The sequence below is a fragment of the Oncorhynchus kisutch genome, linkage group LG2 (assembly GCF_002021735.2).
Source record: "Oncorhynchus kisutch isolate 150728-3 linkage group LG2, Okis_V2, whole genome shotgun sequence".
In the NCBI taxonomy this organism is placed as follows: domain Eukaryota; kingdom Metazoa; phylum Chordata; class Actinopteri; order Salmoniformes; family Salmonidae; genus Oncorhynchus; species Oncorhynchus kisutch.
This window is the reverse complement of record NC_034175.2, coordinates 10,310,839-10,325,085: the sequence shown is the minus strand read 5'-3', so window position 1 is coordinate 10,325,085 and position 14,247 is coordinate 10,310,839. Positions and strand designations below refer to the sequence as shown.

Sequence of the window (14,247 nt, the reverse complement as noted above, 5' to 3'; positions counted from 1 at the left end):
AGTACCGTGCAGTATCGAATAGTCCTCAATGCTGTTCCAACAAACTGGAAGTCTCCGACCAGCTTGGAAAGATAGTAGCATGCAGTATCGAATAGTCCTCACTGCTGTTCCACCAAACTGGAAGTCTCCGACTACCTTGGAAAGACAGTACCGTGCAGTATCGAATAGTCCTCACTGCTGTTCCACTAAACTGGAAGTCTCCGACTAGCTTGGAAAGACAGTACCGTGCAGTATCGAATAGTCCTCACTGCTGTTCCACTAAACTGGAAGTCTCCGACTAGCTTGGAAAGACAGTACCGTGCAGTATCGAATAGTCCTCACTGCTGTTCCACTAAACTGGAAGTCTCCGACTAGCTTGGAAAGACAGTACCGTGCAGTATCGAATAGTCCTCACTGCTGTTCCACCAAACTGGAAGTCTCCGACTAGCTTGGAAAGACAGTACCGTGCAGTATCGAATAGTCCTCACTGCTGTTCCAAGAAACTGGAAGTCTCCGACCAGCTTGGAAAGATAGTAGCATGCAGTATCGAATAGTCCTCACTGCTGTTCCACCAAACTGGAAGTCTCCGACTAGCTTGGAAAGACAGTAGCGTGCAGTATCGAATAGTCCTCACTGCTGTTCCACTAAACTGGAAGTCTCCGACTAGCTTGGAAAGACAGTACCGTGCAGTATCGAATAGTCCTCACTGCTGTTCCAAGAAACTGGAAGTCTCCGACCAGCTTGGAAAGATAGTAGCATGCAGTATCGAATAGTCCTCACTGCTGTTCCACCAAACTGGAAGTCTCCGACTAGCTTGGAAAGACAGTACCGTGCAGTATCGAATAGTCCTCACTGCTGTTCCACTAAACTGGAAGTCTCCGACTAGCTTGGAAAGACAGTACCGTGCAGTATCGAATAGTCCTCACTGCTGCTCCATCAACCTATTTTACTTAACTTAATTGAGGAAAAAAAGAACAATCCAAAATGTATTTGTGATACTGTCACAAAGCTAACTAAAAAGCAGCATTCCCCAAGAGAGGATGGCTTTCACTTCAGCAGTGATAAATTCATGAACTTCTTTAAGGAAAAGATCATGATCATTCGAAAGCAAATTACGGACTCCTCTTTAAATCTGCGTATTCCTCCAAAGCTCAGTTGTCCTCAGTCGACACAACTCTGCCAGGACCTAGGATCAAGGGAGACACTCAAGTGTTTTAGAACTAAATCTCTTGACACAATGATGAAAATAATCATGGCCTCTAAACCATCAAGCTGCATACTGGACCCTATTCCAACTAAACTACTGAAAGAGCTGCTTCCTGTGCTTGGCCCTCCTATGTTGAACATTATAAATGGCTCTCTATCCATCGGATGTGTACCAAACTCACTAAAAGTGGCAGTAAAAAAGCCTCTCTTGAAAAAGCCAAACCTTGACCCAGAAAATATAAAAAACTATCGGCCTATATCGAATCTCCCAGTCCTATCAAAAAATAAATAAAAAGCTGTTGCGCAGCAACTCACTGTCTTCCTGAAGACAAACAATGTATACGAAACACTTCAGTCTGGTTTTAGACCCCATCATAGCACTGAGACTGCCCCTGTTGAAGGTGGTAAATGACCTTTTAATGGTATCAGACGGAGGATCTGCATCGGTCCTCGTGCTCCTAGACCTTAGTGCTGCTTTTGATACCATCGATCACCACATTCTTTTGGAGAGATTGTAGACCAATTTGGGTTTCCACGGACAAGTTCTGGCCTGGTTTAGATCTTATGTGTCGGAAATATATCAGTTTGTCTCTGTGGATGGTTTGTCCTCTGACAACACAACTGTAAATTTCGGTGTTCCTCAAGGTTCCGTATTAGGACCACTATTGTTTTCACTATATATTTTACCTCTTGGTGATGTCATTCAGAAACAAAATGTTAACTTTCACTGCTATGCGGCGTTACTCTGGACCCTTATCCTCTCTTTTGACTGTTTCAAGGACAGCTTTTTTCCAGCTATGTAACATTGCAAAAATCTGAAACTTTCTGTCCAAAAATGATGCAGAAAAATGTATCCATGCTTTTGTCACTTCTGGGTTAGACTACTGCAATGCTCTACTTTCCGGCTATCCGGATAAACCACTAAATAACTTCAGTGAGTGCTAAACACAGCTGCTAGAATCTTGACTAGAACCAAAAACTTTGATCATATTACTCCAGTGCTAGCCTCTCTACACTGGCTTCCTGTTAAGGCAAGGGCTGATTTCAAGGTTTTACTGCTAACCTACAAAGCATTACATGGGCTTGCTCCTACCCATCTTTCAGATTTGGTCCTGCCGTACATACCTACACGTACGCTACGGTCAGGGCTTTCTCCTATAGAGCTCAATTTTTATGGAATGGTCTGCCTACCCATGTGAGAGATGCAGACTCAGTCTCAACCTTTAAGAATTTATTGAAGACTGTGAAGGTGAACGGAAAGGCACTGGAGCAACGAACCACCCTTGCTGTCTCTGCCTGGCTGGTTCCCCTCTCTCCAATGGGATTCTCTGCCTCAAACCCTATTACAGGGGCTGAGTCACTGGCTTACTGATGCTTTTCCATGCCATTCCTAGGTGGGGTGCGTCACTTGAGTGGGTTGAGTCACTGACGTGATCTTCTTGTCCGGTTTGGCGCACCCCTTGGGTTGTGCCGTGGTGGAGATCTTCGTGGACTATACTCGGCCTTGTCTCAAGATGGTAAGTTGGTGGTTGAAGATATCCTTCTAGTAGTGTGGGGGCTGTGCTTTGGCAAAGTGGGTGGAGTTATATCCTGCATGTTTGGCCCTGTCCGGGGGTATCGTGGGATGGGGCCACAATGTCTCCCGACCCCTCCTGTCTCAGCCTCCAGTATTTATGCTGCAGTAGTTTGTGTCGGGGGGCTAGGGTCAGTCTGTTATATGTGGAGTATTTCTCCTGTCTTATCCGGTGTCCTGTGTGAATTTAAGTATGCTCTCTCTAATTCTCTTTCTCTCTCTTGGAGGACCTGAGCCCTAGGACCATGCCTCAGGACTACCTGGCCTGATGACTTCTTGCTGTCCCCAGTCCACCTGGCCATGCTGCTGCTCCAGTTTCAACTGTTCTGCCTGCGGCTATGGGGTTTCTTCCTAGGTTCTGGCCTTTCTAGAGTTTTTCATAGCCACCGTGCTTCTACACCTGCATTGCTTGCTGTTTGGGGTTTTAGGCTGGGTTTATGTACAGCACTTTGTGACATCAGCTGATGTAAGAAGGGCTTTATAAATAAATTTGATTTGATTAGTGCAGCATCTGTCTATTATAATGAGTGGATCTGATCCCTCTCCAAAACACAATAATCTGCATTATTGAAAGTGTTTCCCTGACAGGAAAAGCCAGGCTATCAGCGAATGAAGAACAGGCTTGGGAAAGAGAAACAAAGACAAATACAGCCATTTTCTTCTACTACAGCAGCATAGGGTCAATAATAGTGGCTCCTATTCACCGTTCAATTAGAGCTTAATGATCGAATTAAAATGTAATTATCTAGTCAGGGGGCGAGGAAAAGTGTGTGGGTGTGTATTAGTGTGTGTGTGGAGAGGAGAATTAAAGCTCCATTCTTTCCCAGGCCTACTCACACAAAGGGGATGCGAAGGAGGAAGAGTTACATAAAGTATCTATGTGAAACTAGGAGATTATGAGAGGAACACTGACTCTGTCATTTAGTGGCCAATATAGATCTGTAAAATAAGGTGTGTGCACTGCAATCCAGAGCCTGGCCAATGAGAAAACCAGCAGATACTCAGGGCTCCCAAGAACTGGAGTTCATCATCCCTGGGTTAGGGATCAGAGGTCATTCTCACCCCTGTGGCATCTGACAGGAACAGCACATGTAGAAGGCCTGGATCACCGCGCTGAGCCGATTGGCTGTCATAGAGATGACATCCTCTCCGTCCGCGTATACCTCCGGCGTTTCCATAAGAACCTCCGGGGTCCTCTTGCCACCCTCTGGGTCCGGCAAAGGGGGTAGGGGCATGGAGGGTGGCAGCGATGGTGCCACCGTGAAGACGGCAGGGGTGGAGGCGGAGTCGACCTCGCCACGTTGTTTGAGGAGGAGGGAGGCGATCTCACTCCCTGAGGAGGAGGAGTTGGAGGGGTCCTGGTGGCTCTTCTCCAGCTCTGTAGAGATCAACACCAACCACTCATCTAGAGAGTGCCACAGCAACTCCAACGGCTGGAGGAAATCAGAGAGAGAGAGGAAAGGGGGAGGCAAGGAAAGAGACTGAGTGAGTGAAGGAGAGGGAGCGAGTGAAGGGGAGAAAGGAGAGAGAGAGGGGAGAGAAAGAGGGATGGAGAGAGCGAGAGAGAGAGACAGGCAGATAGATGTTGAAAGAGAGAGAGAGGGAAATAGGGAGAGAAAGAGAAAGAGAGAGAGGAAGAGAAAGAAAGAGAGGGGTAGATGCTGACAAACAAAAACACACAAAAACACACACACACACACACACACACAAACACACACACACACACAAACACACTCAAAGTCATGCACCAGGACAAGTCATGGATCAGGGATCTGAAGATGGTGAACAATCTCTCAATGTCCTCTTCTGATTCACACCATGTACTACATCTCTGTGAGTATCTGAATTCAGGTTCAGTACTAACCCCATACTGACCTTAAAGACCTGGCTGCGCTGCGTCTTGTTCCCATTGTATCCCATGTCATTCCCGTTGTTGGGAGAGGAAGGGCCCAGGCGGAAGACATGGCAGAAGATCCGGATGATTCTCAGCAGACTCTTCATCTGAGCCTCGTAGCTACTGGAGAGACTGGAGAGGAGACTGACAGTGAGTACGGAAGAGAAGAAACATTTACCCCTAAATGACTAGCTTTAAAAAGGTAGTGGCGTTGCTGTTACATACTTATTGCATTGTAATGCCTGAATAAACTTCCTTCAGAGAAATGAATTAGAAACTAAATAAAAGTGCACTTCCATATGCATTTGCCTCAGGTGTGGCTGGGAGCCTAGTCTAGCAGAGGGTATATTACCTGAGGAGTTTGTGTCCATTAGTAGTGGCCACCTCTGCTAGACTGGTCAGGATCTTCTGGTAGTGACTGTCACTCTGCTGGGAGACATGCTCTAGAACCTGCCTGAGCTATATATATATATTTATTTATTTATTTATTTTTTTCACACACACACACAGACACACACACAGACACACACACACACACACACAGACACACACACAGACACACACACACAGTTAAAATAGTACTTTCTAAAAGAACAAGAGGTGTGTGGACATGAACCTATTCATTGCTCTAATAACAGAGTGAGACAGATAGACAGTAGAATATGTACCATATTCTCTTTGATGTCATCATTCTGTGTCATCTGGATGAGTGTCTGAAACAGTCTGCCATGGTGCTGGATGAGGATCTCACACGTCTCTCCATAACCACCCTGAACAACACACACACCAACACAGTGGGATCAAAAAGGGGGAAAGAGACCGACTGCTGTTTCCTTGAATATTCAACCATTAAGGGAGACATTAAGGGAGACAACGGGAATGGAACGTCCGGCGACGCTGCGACCGGCCCGTCCGACAACGACGCAACTTTGGCAGCTGCATCGGGTCCTGATTGACCCGCGTTCCTGTGATCACTCTCGAGGCCGGTGTCGTTGTGCTGCTGTTGCGAGTCGTGGGGGGGGGGGAGGGTACTGTCATGGATCCCTCCAGAACTATCATTACACACACCTGGTCCCTATTCCCAGTTGATTAGTAATTGTATAAGTGTGCCCTTTGTTCACCATTGTCTTGTAAATATTTGTTCCAATGTCCGTTGGTCTTCCGAGTACCTAAGCTGTGTTGTTTTGGCTTTCGTGTCACGTGTATTGTACAGATGATTACGGGTCTCGTCCTGTGTGATAATCATTGTGCAATTGTGTATTTATGAGAGGTACTCCTCTCTCTTTTGATTGGGTCTCAACCCTGTGTTTGGAAAATGTGTTTGTTTGGTCTTCGTCCACGTGCCTGTACACGGCACAGTGTAATTTGGGTAAAGAAATTTAAAAAAACATATTACGCATTCCTGCGACTGTCTCCCGACCCTTTTTACCAACGTGACAGGTGCTTGTTTGTTATATTAGCCATGTGTTGTCATGGCAATGCTCACCTGTACACACAGATCCAGAGGGGTGACTCCATTCTTGTCAGGTAGGTATTTAGCCCCTCGAGAGAGAAGGATCTGTGCCGTGTCCCTTTGACCGTGGCTGTGGGATATAAGCAGGGCTTTAATGTATTGAATGTATTCTTGTATGACTTTAACATTGCTCTCTACTCCTTTTTACTTCTGAGCTTGTGTCTTATCGTAAAGAAATGTCAATGGATATCATCGTACATACAAAAGATTATAAACTTAACTGTAACACTCTAGCCACTATGACTAAGGACACACAGAGTTCTGACAAAATATAAATATAAAGTTAGTTAAGGTTTAAACTCTATATAACAATACATAATGACATTTCAGAAGATAAGGGTTAACGTTAAGAGGTGGTCAATAGAAGGCTGGAGTCAGAGGTGGAGATCTGAGAAGGGCTTGTACCAAATCAAGATGTCCAGTGTATTATTTCATTCACTAGACAGGTATATTGGCTGGTGGGCCAGGCACCCAATTTAGACTGATATACTCTGTGATGCAGTCAGTTGACAGTAAAACAGCACTTCATTTATCCACAGTTCTTTACAGACTAATTGCTCTAAATCACAGTGCTTTTCAGATAGAGCCTCCTTAATGGGAACTGACTAATGTACAAGTGAAACATAATCAAAACAAAAGATCAGAGGATTATACGATCACTGCGGTCTCCAACCGTGCTCATCCTCTGTGTGTGTGTGTGTCTGCGCACGTGTGTGTGTGTGTGTCTCTGCGCACGTGTGTGTGTGTGTGTCTCTGCGCACGTGTGTGTGTGTGTGTGTGTGTGTGTGTGTGTGTGTGTGTGTGTGTGTGTGTGTGTGTGTAGAGCTTAATACACAGCACTCAAAGGAAGGCTGGGGTGTCACTGTCATGTTCTGAATTAATAGGAACCTCATTATTCTCCGTCTCTCTGAAGCTGAGGGATGAGTTTCCTCGTGCCTATTCTTATCATCTGAATGAGACAGGCTGCATAGAGACCATCAGAGGACTGACAGGGATAGGAGTGTGCTACTGAAGTTTGGGACATAACTCTGGACAGCTGTCTGGCTGTGATCACTGTTCTTTGGTCTCTTCATATTCCATCCCCCAGCTTCCTCTTCCTCCTCTTCCAATACCTCCTCCTCCCATTAATAGCCTTGTACAATGCCGTGAAATATATGTTTACAGCCACACTGAATCAAAACAACACCTTTGCATTTCAATTCCCGAACCAATGAGTTACAAAGAATAGTTCATACTCCATCTACAATTCTAAGTGGACAATAGGAAGAAGGATGAGAGGAAATATTGCATCATCATTCCTGTACTAGTGTACGTAGTGACCTGCAGGCGAAGTAGAGGGGTGTGGCCCCAGAGCAGTTAGGTCTGTTGATGTCCGCTCCACTGTCCAGCAGGCACTGCACCGTCTGATGACGTCATCGACCACACACAGGCAAATGAGAAAGAGGGAAAGTGAGAAGAGAAACAAACCCATCATCCACACTACTGTCTGGTATTCATCATGTTATTCACCATGGAACTTATCATGAAGTTATGACTAATAAACGTTGAAACTTGATTATGTAACAACACTGGCAAAGGTTCCAAATGAACACAATCCATTTAGGACTACTGAGATATCAAAAGTGACACCTGTTCTGTACACTCACAGCCTTGTGTCTATGACGAACACTGAACATTTTATGGAAATGTTGGTACTTCCATACAGGTCTTGGTTGATATATGCGTGTTATCTACTCACAGTCTTGTGTCCGTTCTGGCAGGCCACATGAAGGGCGGTCTGTCCCATGGCATCCTCTACATCCACGTTAGTCACATGCTGCACCAGGTCATGAAGCAGCTCAGTCCGCCCGTTCACAGCCAACCAGTGGATCTAGAGGAGGAGGGGAGGAAGAGGATGAGGGCTGCAGTAAAGCGTTAACATAAGTAAACCCTGTATACACACCTTTTTATTGTGTTAATGGCATTTACTGTACGCAGTCTTGACCTGCGTTCACCATTTTTAATAGAACTACATCCCTGAGATATGACAGAATTTAACAGCAGTACTGGTCTGTCTATACACATGACTTCACAGTGGTACTCACAGCTGTCAGTCCCTCATTGTTGCAGATGTTTACGTCTGCATTGTATTCTAGTAGTCTTCCCATACACTTTTTCTGTCTATAGGGAGGAAAGATGAGGAGGTGGATTCATTAAGTATCAGATATAATAATACTGTAAACATTACCACTATCATCAACATCACTAAACCATGTTCACTGGGCTGGCAGGGATCTGTGATCGTCATGTAAAAGGTGTATTCTTCCTCCCTACCAAAGGGGGGCAGCAGAGTACTATAGTGAGTGTGCAGTAATGTCTATGTACAGTATCCTACCCGTTTCTGGCAGCCAGGTGCAGAGGGGTGCAGCCTGAGATGTCCTGGTAGTTAGGGTTCGCTCCTCTCTTTAGCAGTAGGACCAGGCACTCCACTGATCCACAGCTACAACACAATAACCAACACGTTCCCAAGCACCGCAATACACAAATAGATGTAGTGTATTCACCCACACAGACATAGAAAGACACACAGAAAGACCCACACCCACAGATCCCGAGTTTCATCAGAGACACCACTGTGATAAAAATAGATGCTGGAGAGATTATGCTGTCTGGTTGGTTTCTAAGAAAACAATGAAACAATTAGAACAATCAGTGATAAAAATGTAAACATTCCTTACTTGGCAGCAATGTGAAGTAGACTTCTCTTGACTCGTCCGAAAGCGTAGTTCACATCAAACTTGGAGTTGAGGAGTAATTCAGAAACCGACCTTCAAGTACAAGACAGACATGTCAGATAATTAATATACAGGGAATCAATGTTGACAACTTCCACTGTCTCTCTGTCTCACACACAAGACACACACACATAAGGCACACACACACACAAACACAGAGAGTCATACCTGTGCTGGTCAGCCATAACCATTGGCATGAGTGTGTAGACTGCGGTTTCATTGTCTGTGAGGGGAGCAACAGGGAGAGGGTGTGTCAATGATAATTGTGAAATTAAAGAACAAAGACCTCTTCCTCTGATAAAATCAGTATTCTTAGTTCTCGAGAGCTCAGTATTCTTAGAGCGCTCTATGTAGAAGCTACTGACTCATACTTAGGGCCGTCATAACTACTGATGTACAACCACTATCAGTGACTGCACTTCCTTCAAACCAGACACTATCAGCTGGGCTGTCAAAAAGGATTGCACAATGTAGCGCCTCAGACTCAAGAATGCACTTCCTGCACAAGACAAAACACGTTTCTGTTTCCTACTCCGATAGATCTCGAGTTCAACTCAATGGTAATGTTGTTGCTGTTGTCAGACATGGACACGAGTACAGCGGTAATATAATGGTGTTGCTAGTTAGACAATAAACATGCACTAACATGCCCTTCTGGATCAATAGAAGAAAGGGAACAGAATACAGCAATCAACGAGCCAGAAGGGGATCCTCTTCCACAACAGCTATGCTACCTACTGAACTCAGTCTGTGAAGTCAGTCGGCCTGAAGTCTATTTACTGACAGGTCTGTCTGTATCTGCAGCCTATGCAACCCATTACTTTATGTCACCACTAGGCTTATATTACCATGACATCTTTCAGTCACTCTTTCGTTTTTGTATCATGAAACAAAGTATGTATCAGTTGGTCTCACTAGATTCGTATCATATTATTACTATGAAATGGTTAGAATAATACCCTATCCAGCATACAGTCTGTAGACAGGGAAATGTCTAATGGCCTCAAGGGTTGCTGGCTTCCGCCTTGTTATTGACAAACTGTAAGATGATACTGCAATTCAAACATTACATTACTATATGTATTAGCGTGAATATACAGTATGCTATAGATATAGCTAAAGTCTCCTATTATGCCCTGTCGATTATTTATGTCCTTTGGTCGATAGGCTATACCTTCCGGGAGCTCGACAGTCCTGGCGCGACGCAGAGAGCGGGTCAGCCTGTTCAGCTGTACGTTTAGTTGCTCCATCGCCCGTTCCATCATATGTGTACCAACAACCGGGAACAAAACCGAGGATACAAAGCCTCGAGCAAGATTATTTTTCCGCTAAAAGTGTGCTTCTGGCTTCGATGTCATCCATCGAGCCGCCGAGAAATTTACATTAGGCTTCCCCTTTTTCTCTCTCTACCCTCTGATTCATTCAGCAACATTTCTTGTGTCAAGTCCCATTCTTCCTGTTTTCATTACGTCAGATGGCAATGCCGTCTGGGTACTGTAGTTTTCAGTGTCAAATATGTGTAGTTCACGATTCATAGATTGATTCAGTCATCATCAAATGAAATGTTATTTTAACATTATTTTAACATTAACATCTGTTCACCATACACATGGTTAGCAGATGTTAATGCGAGTGTAGCGAAATGCTTGTGCTTCTAGTTCCAACAGTGCAGTAATATCTAACAAGTAATATCTAACAATTCCCAACAACTACCTACTACACACAAATCTAACAAGTAATCTAAAAATTCCTCACCACTACCTAATACACATAAATCTAAAGGGGTGAATGAAAATATGTACATATAAATATATGGACGAGCGATGGCCGAGCGGCATAGGCAAGGTGCAGTAGATTATATAAAATGCAGTATATACAAGTAATATGAGTAAGTGAGATACGGAAACATTATTTAAAGTGGCATTGTTTAAAGTGGCATTGTTTAAAGTGACTAGTGATCCATTTATTAAAGTGTCCAGTGATTGGGTCTTAGTGTAGGCAGCAGCCTCCCTGAGTTAGTGATGGCTATTTAACAGTCTGATGGCCTTGAGATTGAAAAACAGCTTCTATCTCTCAGGCCCAGCTTTGATGCACCTGTACTGACCTCGCCTTCTGGATGATAGCGGTGTGAACAGGCAGTGGCTCGGGTGGTTGTTGTACTTCATGATCTTTTTGGCCTTCCTGTGACAACGGGTGTTGTAGGTGTCATGGAGGGCAGGTAGTTTGCACACGGTGATGTGTTGTGCAGACCGCACCACCCTCTGGAGAGCCTTTTGGTTGAGGGCGGTGCAGTCGCCGTACCAGGCTGTGATACAGCCCAACAGGATGATCTCGATTGTGCATCTGTAAAAGTTAGTCAGGGTTTTGGGTGACAGGGCAAATTTCTTCAGCCTCCTGATGTTGAAGAGGCGCTGTTGTGCCTTCTTCACCACACTGTCTGTGTGGGTGGACCATTTCAGTTTGTCTGTGATGTGTACGCTCAGGAACTTAAAACGTTCCACCTTCTCCACTGGTGTCCCTTCGATGTGGATGGGGGGGGGGTGCTCCCTCTGTTGTTTCCTGAAGTCCAAAATCATCTCCTTTGTTTTGTTGACGTTGAATGAGAGGTTGTTTTCCTGACACCACACTCCGGTGCCCTCACCTCCTCCCTGTAGGTCGTCTCGTCGTTGTTGGTTATCAAGCCCGTTACCTTTTTGTCGTCTGTAAACCTGATGATTGAGTTGGAGGCGTGCGTGGCCACTTAGTCGTGGGTGAACAGGGAGTACAGGAGAGGGCTGTGCACACACCCTTGTGGGGCCTCAGTGTTGAGGGTCAGCGAAGTGGAGATGTTGTTTCCTACAATCACCACCTGGGGGGGGCGGCCCGTCAAAAAGTACAGGACCCAGTTGCACAGGTAGGAGTTGAGACCCAGGGCATCCAGCTTGATGATGAGCTTGGAGGATACTATGGTGTTGAATGTTGAGCTGTAGTCAATGAACAACATTCTTACACAGGTATTCTTTTTGTCCAGATGGGAAAGGGCAGTGGGCAGGCGTTTGCGTGATCTGTGGACCTGTTGGGGCGGTATGCAAACTGAAGTGGGTCTGTGTATATCTCTATATTGTTTAGTGAATTATGCTGTTAATATATGTTTCTTGTCAGAATGTGTGTTTTTTCAACCATAGAGATCTGACTAATGTGTCAAAAAAAATCCATTGTACAAAGAAGGCAAATAATTAAATGTGTATAAGATATTATTCTTGGAATGTATTTAATTGTTCATTTTTTCATTTAATTAATTGGTGCAATCTGTGTAGACTGTCTGACAACTTCTTTGTATTGAATTAATGCAATGACAGACACCCCTGCTTCACACTGCTTTATGGTCATGTTCTCTTAAACCGATTTGACTTGAATAAAACTTCAGAAAATACATCCGTTTCAAACCACCAACATGTAGTAAACCTCTCTAGTCTTCACACCTTTCTACCCCATATGATTCTGGTGACTTGTTTAATATGGCTTTTTGCATTAAAAAAAGATTGTGAGACTAGAATTGAAAACTTGGAGTTGTATTTCAAGACATGAATAATGTGTGTGTCACAGGAGGTTGGTGGCACCTTAATTGGGGAGGACGGACTCGTGGTAATGGCTGGAGCGGATCGAGTGGAATGGAATCATATACGTCAAACACATCGTTTCCATGTGTTTGATGCCAATTCCAATAGCTCTGTTCCAGACAGTATTATGAGCCGTCCTCCCCTCAGGAGCCTCCACTGTGTGGGTAGCTAGAACCAGAACCTAAAGTTGAGGCATGCTTGAACAAAATAGCGACCATGCTTCACCCTCCAGTGACTCTCAATAAAGGGCTTCCAAGCTATGGTGCCAGTCATGTGTAGCCCAACCACCTCATCAGCGAAAAGGTGGTTCTCATCTCATACCGTCACACTTTGTTTGCATTGGAAATTCTGATTTGCATGCTTTTTCAATGTGTAAGCATAAGGACTGAGGCCAAAAATGTCTCTATGTAAATGATATGACAAGTAAAGTGTGGTAAACAGGAGAAAAAAACATTGACTAATTGAAAGATTTATTCATCATCATTACATTTTATATTTACCTTTGTGATAACAAAAAGAATGCACCAAGAGAAAGGCATTATGAGTAGTGTAATAAATCCAAAGATTAACCAGGTAAATTATACCAAAAAAAATTACAATAAATTATGAAAATCAACATATGGATTAGAACATTAAATTCACTTACTATTTATTTTAATTAGAGTAATACCTTTTGAGTTAAAAATGTCAGATTAGTAATAATCAGCCCTGAATTGATTTGTGTATTGATAACAACCTGCTGTTCAATTCCCATCACTGGAAACATTTATTAGAAAATTAAATAATAACAAAATCATAAAAACTAACAGGACCAAGTAAACAATTAAGTAATGAATTCGTACAGGAAAAATTTGAAATGGTATATTTATTTCAGGTTTATCAAAATGAGCACTGTATCTGAAAGAGAGAAAATATGTTGTATTTAGAAATGCCTACATTTCCATTCTATGTCCAGGAGTTGAATTAAATTATTTCTAGAAATTCTGAAATATTCATATTTTGTTAATATAATAGTTGACAACCAAAACGGCACCAGAACTTGTTCTTGTTCTTTCTCTCTTTTACACCTTTGGCACTTACAACATCTTCACATGGAAATTTACCTTTTTTTCATGCAGAATTTCATGAATTTAGTCTTAGAGAAATATTTGCAGTTAATTTGTGCATTAACTTTTTTAAATATGTTTAAGAAAAATTAATGTTTAAACGTGTAACATTCTTAGATGTTACCTATCATTTTGGGCAAACATTTGAATACATTGTTGTTGTTGTTTTTATTGTCCAATTCTGTGATTCAGATGAATGAAATGAAGTTTTGTCTGGTTTAACTTGAGATGTAAATGTTCTGTATGAACAATATATCTGTGAGGAGGATCAAAAAGGTCCGTTCCAATCGAAATAGTTCCCTTATTGGGAATTTAAGTTTCCTAAAAATAACATCCGCGTTCAATTTGTTTTTAAAATCTACTTTTAGATTCTTCTTCATTGATGCACGTTGCTTGGTAGCTACCCAAACACTGTAGTATAATCAAACAACTTTAATCTTAATTAGAATATCTTCTACCACAAGACTAGCTATTTGAAAACAATGTAGACTGTTCGATTGTGAATTGTATTGTAGTTATTGTATGGTTTACTATTCACATTATATATTTCACTACATGTATTAGGGCTGCATCCTAGAGAGCCAATCCCCAGATGACACAAGA

General features: G+C 43.2%; 1 protein-coding gene across 3 annotated transcripts in view; it reads right to left on the bottom strand.

Annotated features, from left to right (window-relative positions):
• The window catches only part of hace1 (HECT domain and ankyrin repeat containing E3 ubiquitin protein ligase 1), a 34,365-nt gene extending 23,964 nt beyond the window's left edge, over positions 1-10,401 (bottom strand). The window contains exons 1-12 of one of the 3 annotated variants that reach the window (XM_031787420.1): positions 10,114-10,401; positions 9,108-9,162; positions 8,883-8,972; positions 8,540-8,644; positions 8,250-8,325; positions 7,904-8,035; positions 7,486-7,568; positions 6,139-6,235; positions 5,321-5,422; positions 5,005-5,111; positions 4,634-4,784; positions 3,821-4,239 (exon numbers count right to left, since the gene is read on the bottom strand). In XM_031787420.1, coding sequence (XP_031643280.1) covers positions 3,821-4,239; positions 4,634-4,784; positions 5,005-5,111; positions 5,321-5,422; positions 6,139-6,235; positions 7,486-7,568; positions 7,904-8,035; positions 8,250-8,325; positions 8,540-8,644; positions 8,883-8,972; positions 9,108-9,162; positions 10,114-10,204 — 1,508 coding nt within the window. In that variant the 5' untranslated portion in view covers positions 10,205-10,401. Of the gene's footprint in view, positions 1-3,820; positions 4,420-4,633; positions 4,785-5,004; positions 5,112-5,320; positions 5,423-6,138; positions 6,236-7,485; positions 7,569-7,903; positions 8,036-8,249; positions 8,326-8,539; positions 8,645-8,882; positions 8,973-9,107; positions 9,163-10,113 lie in introns of all 3 variants that reach the window. The other 2 variants (XM_031787413.1, XM_031787424.1) reach the window with 2 other exon arrangements.
• Positions 10,402-14,247: the final 3,846 nt, after the last annotated feature.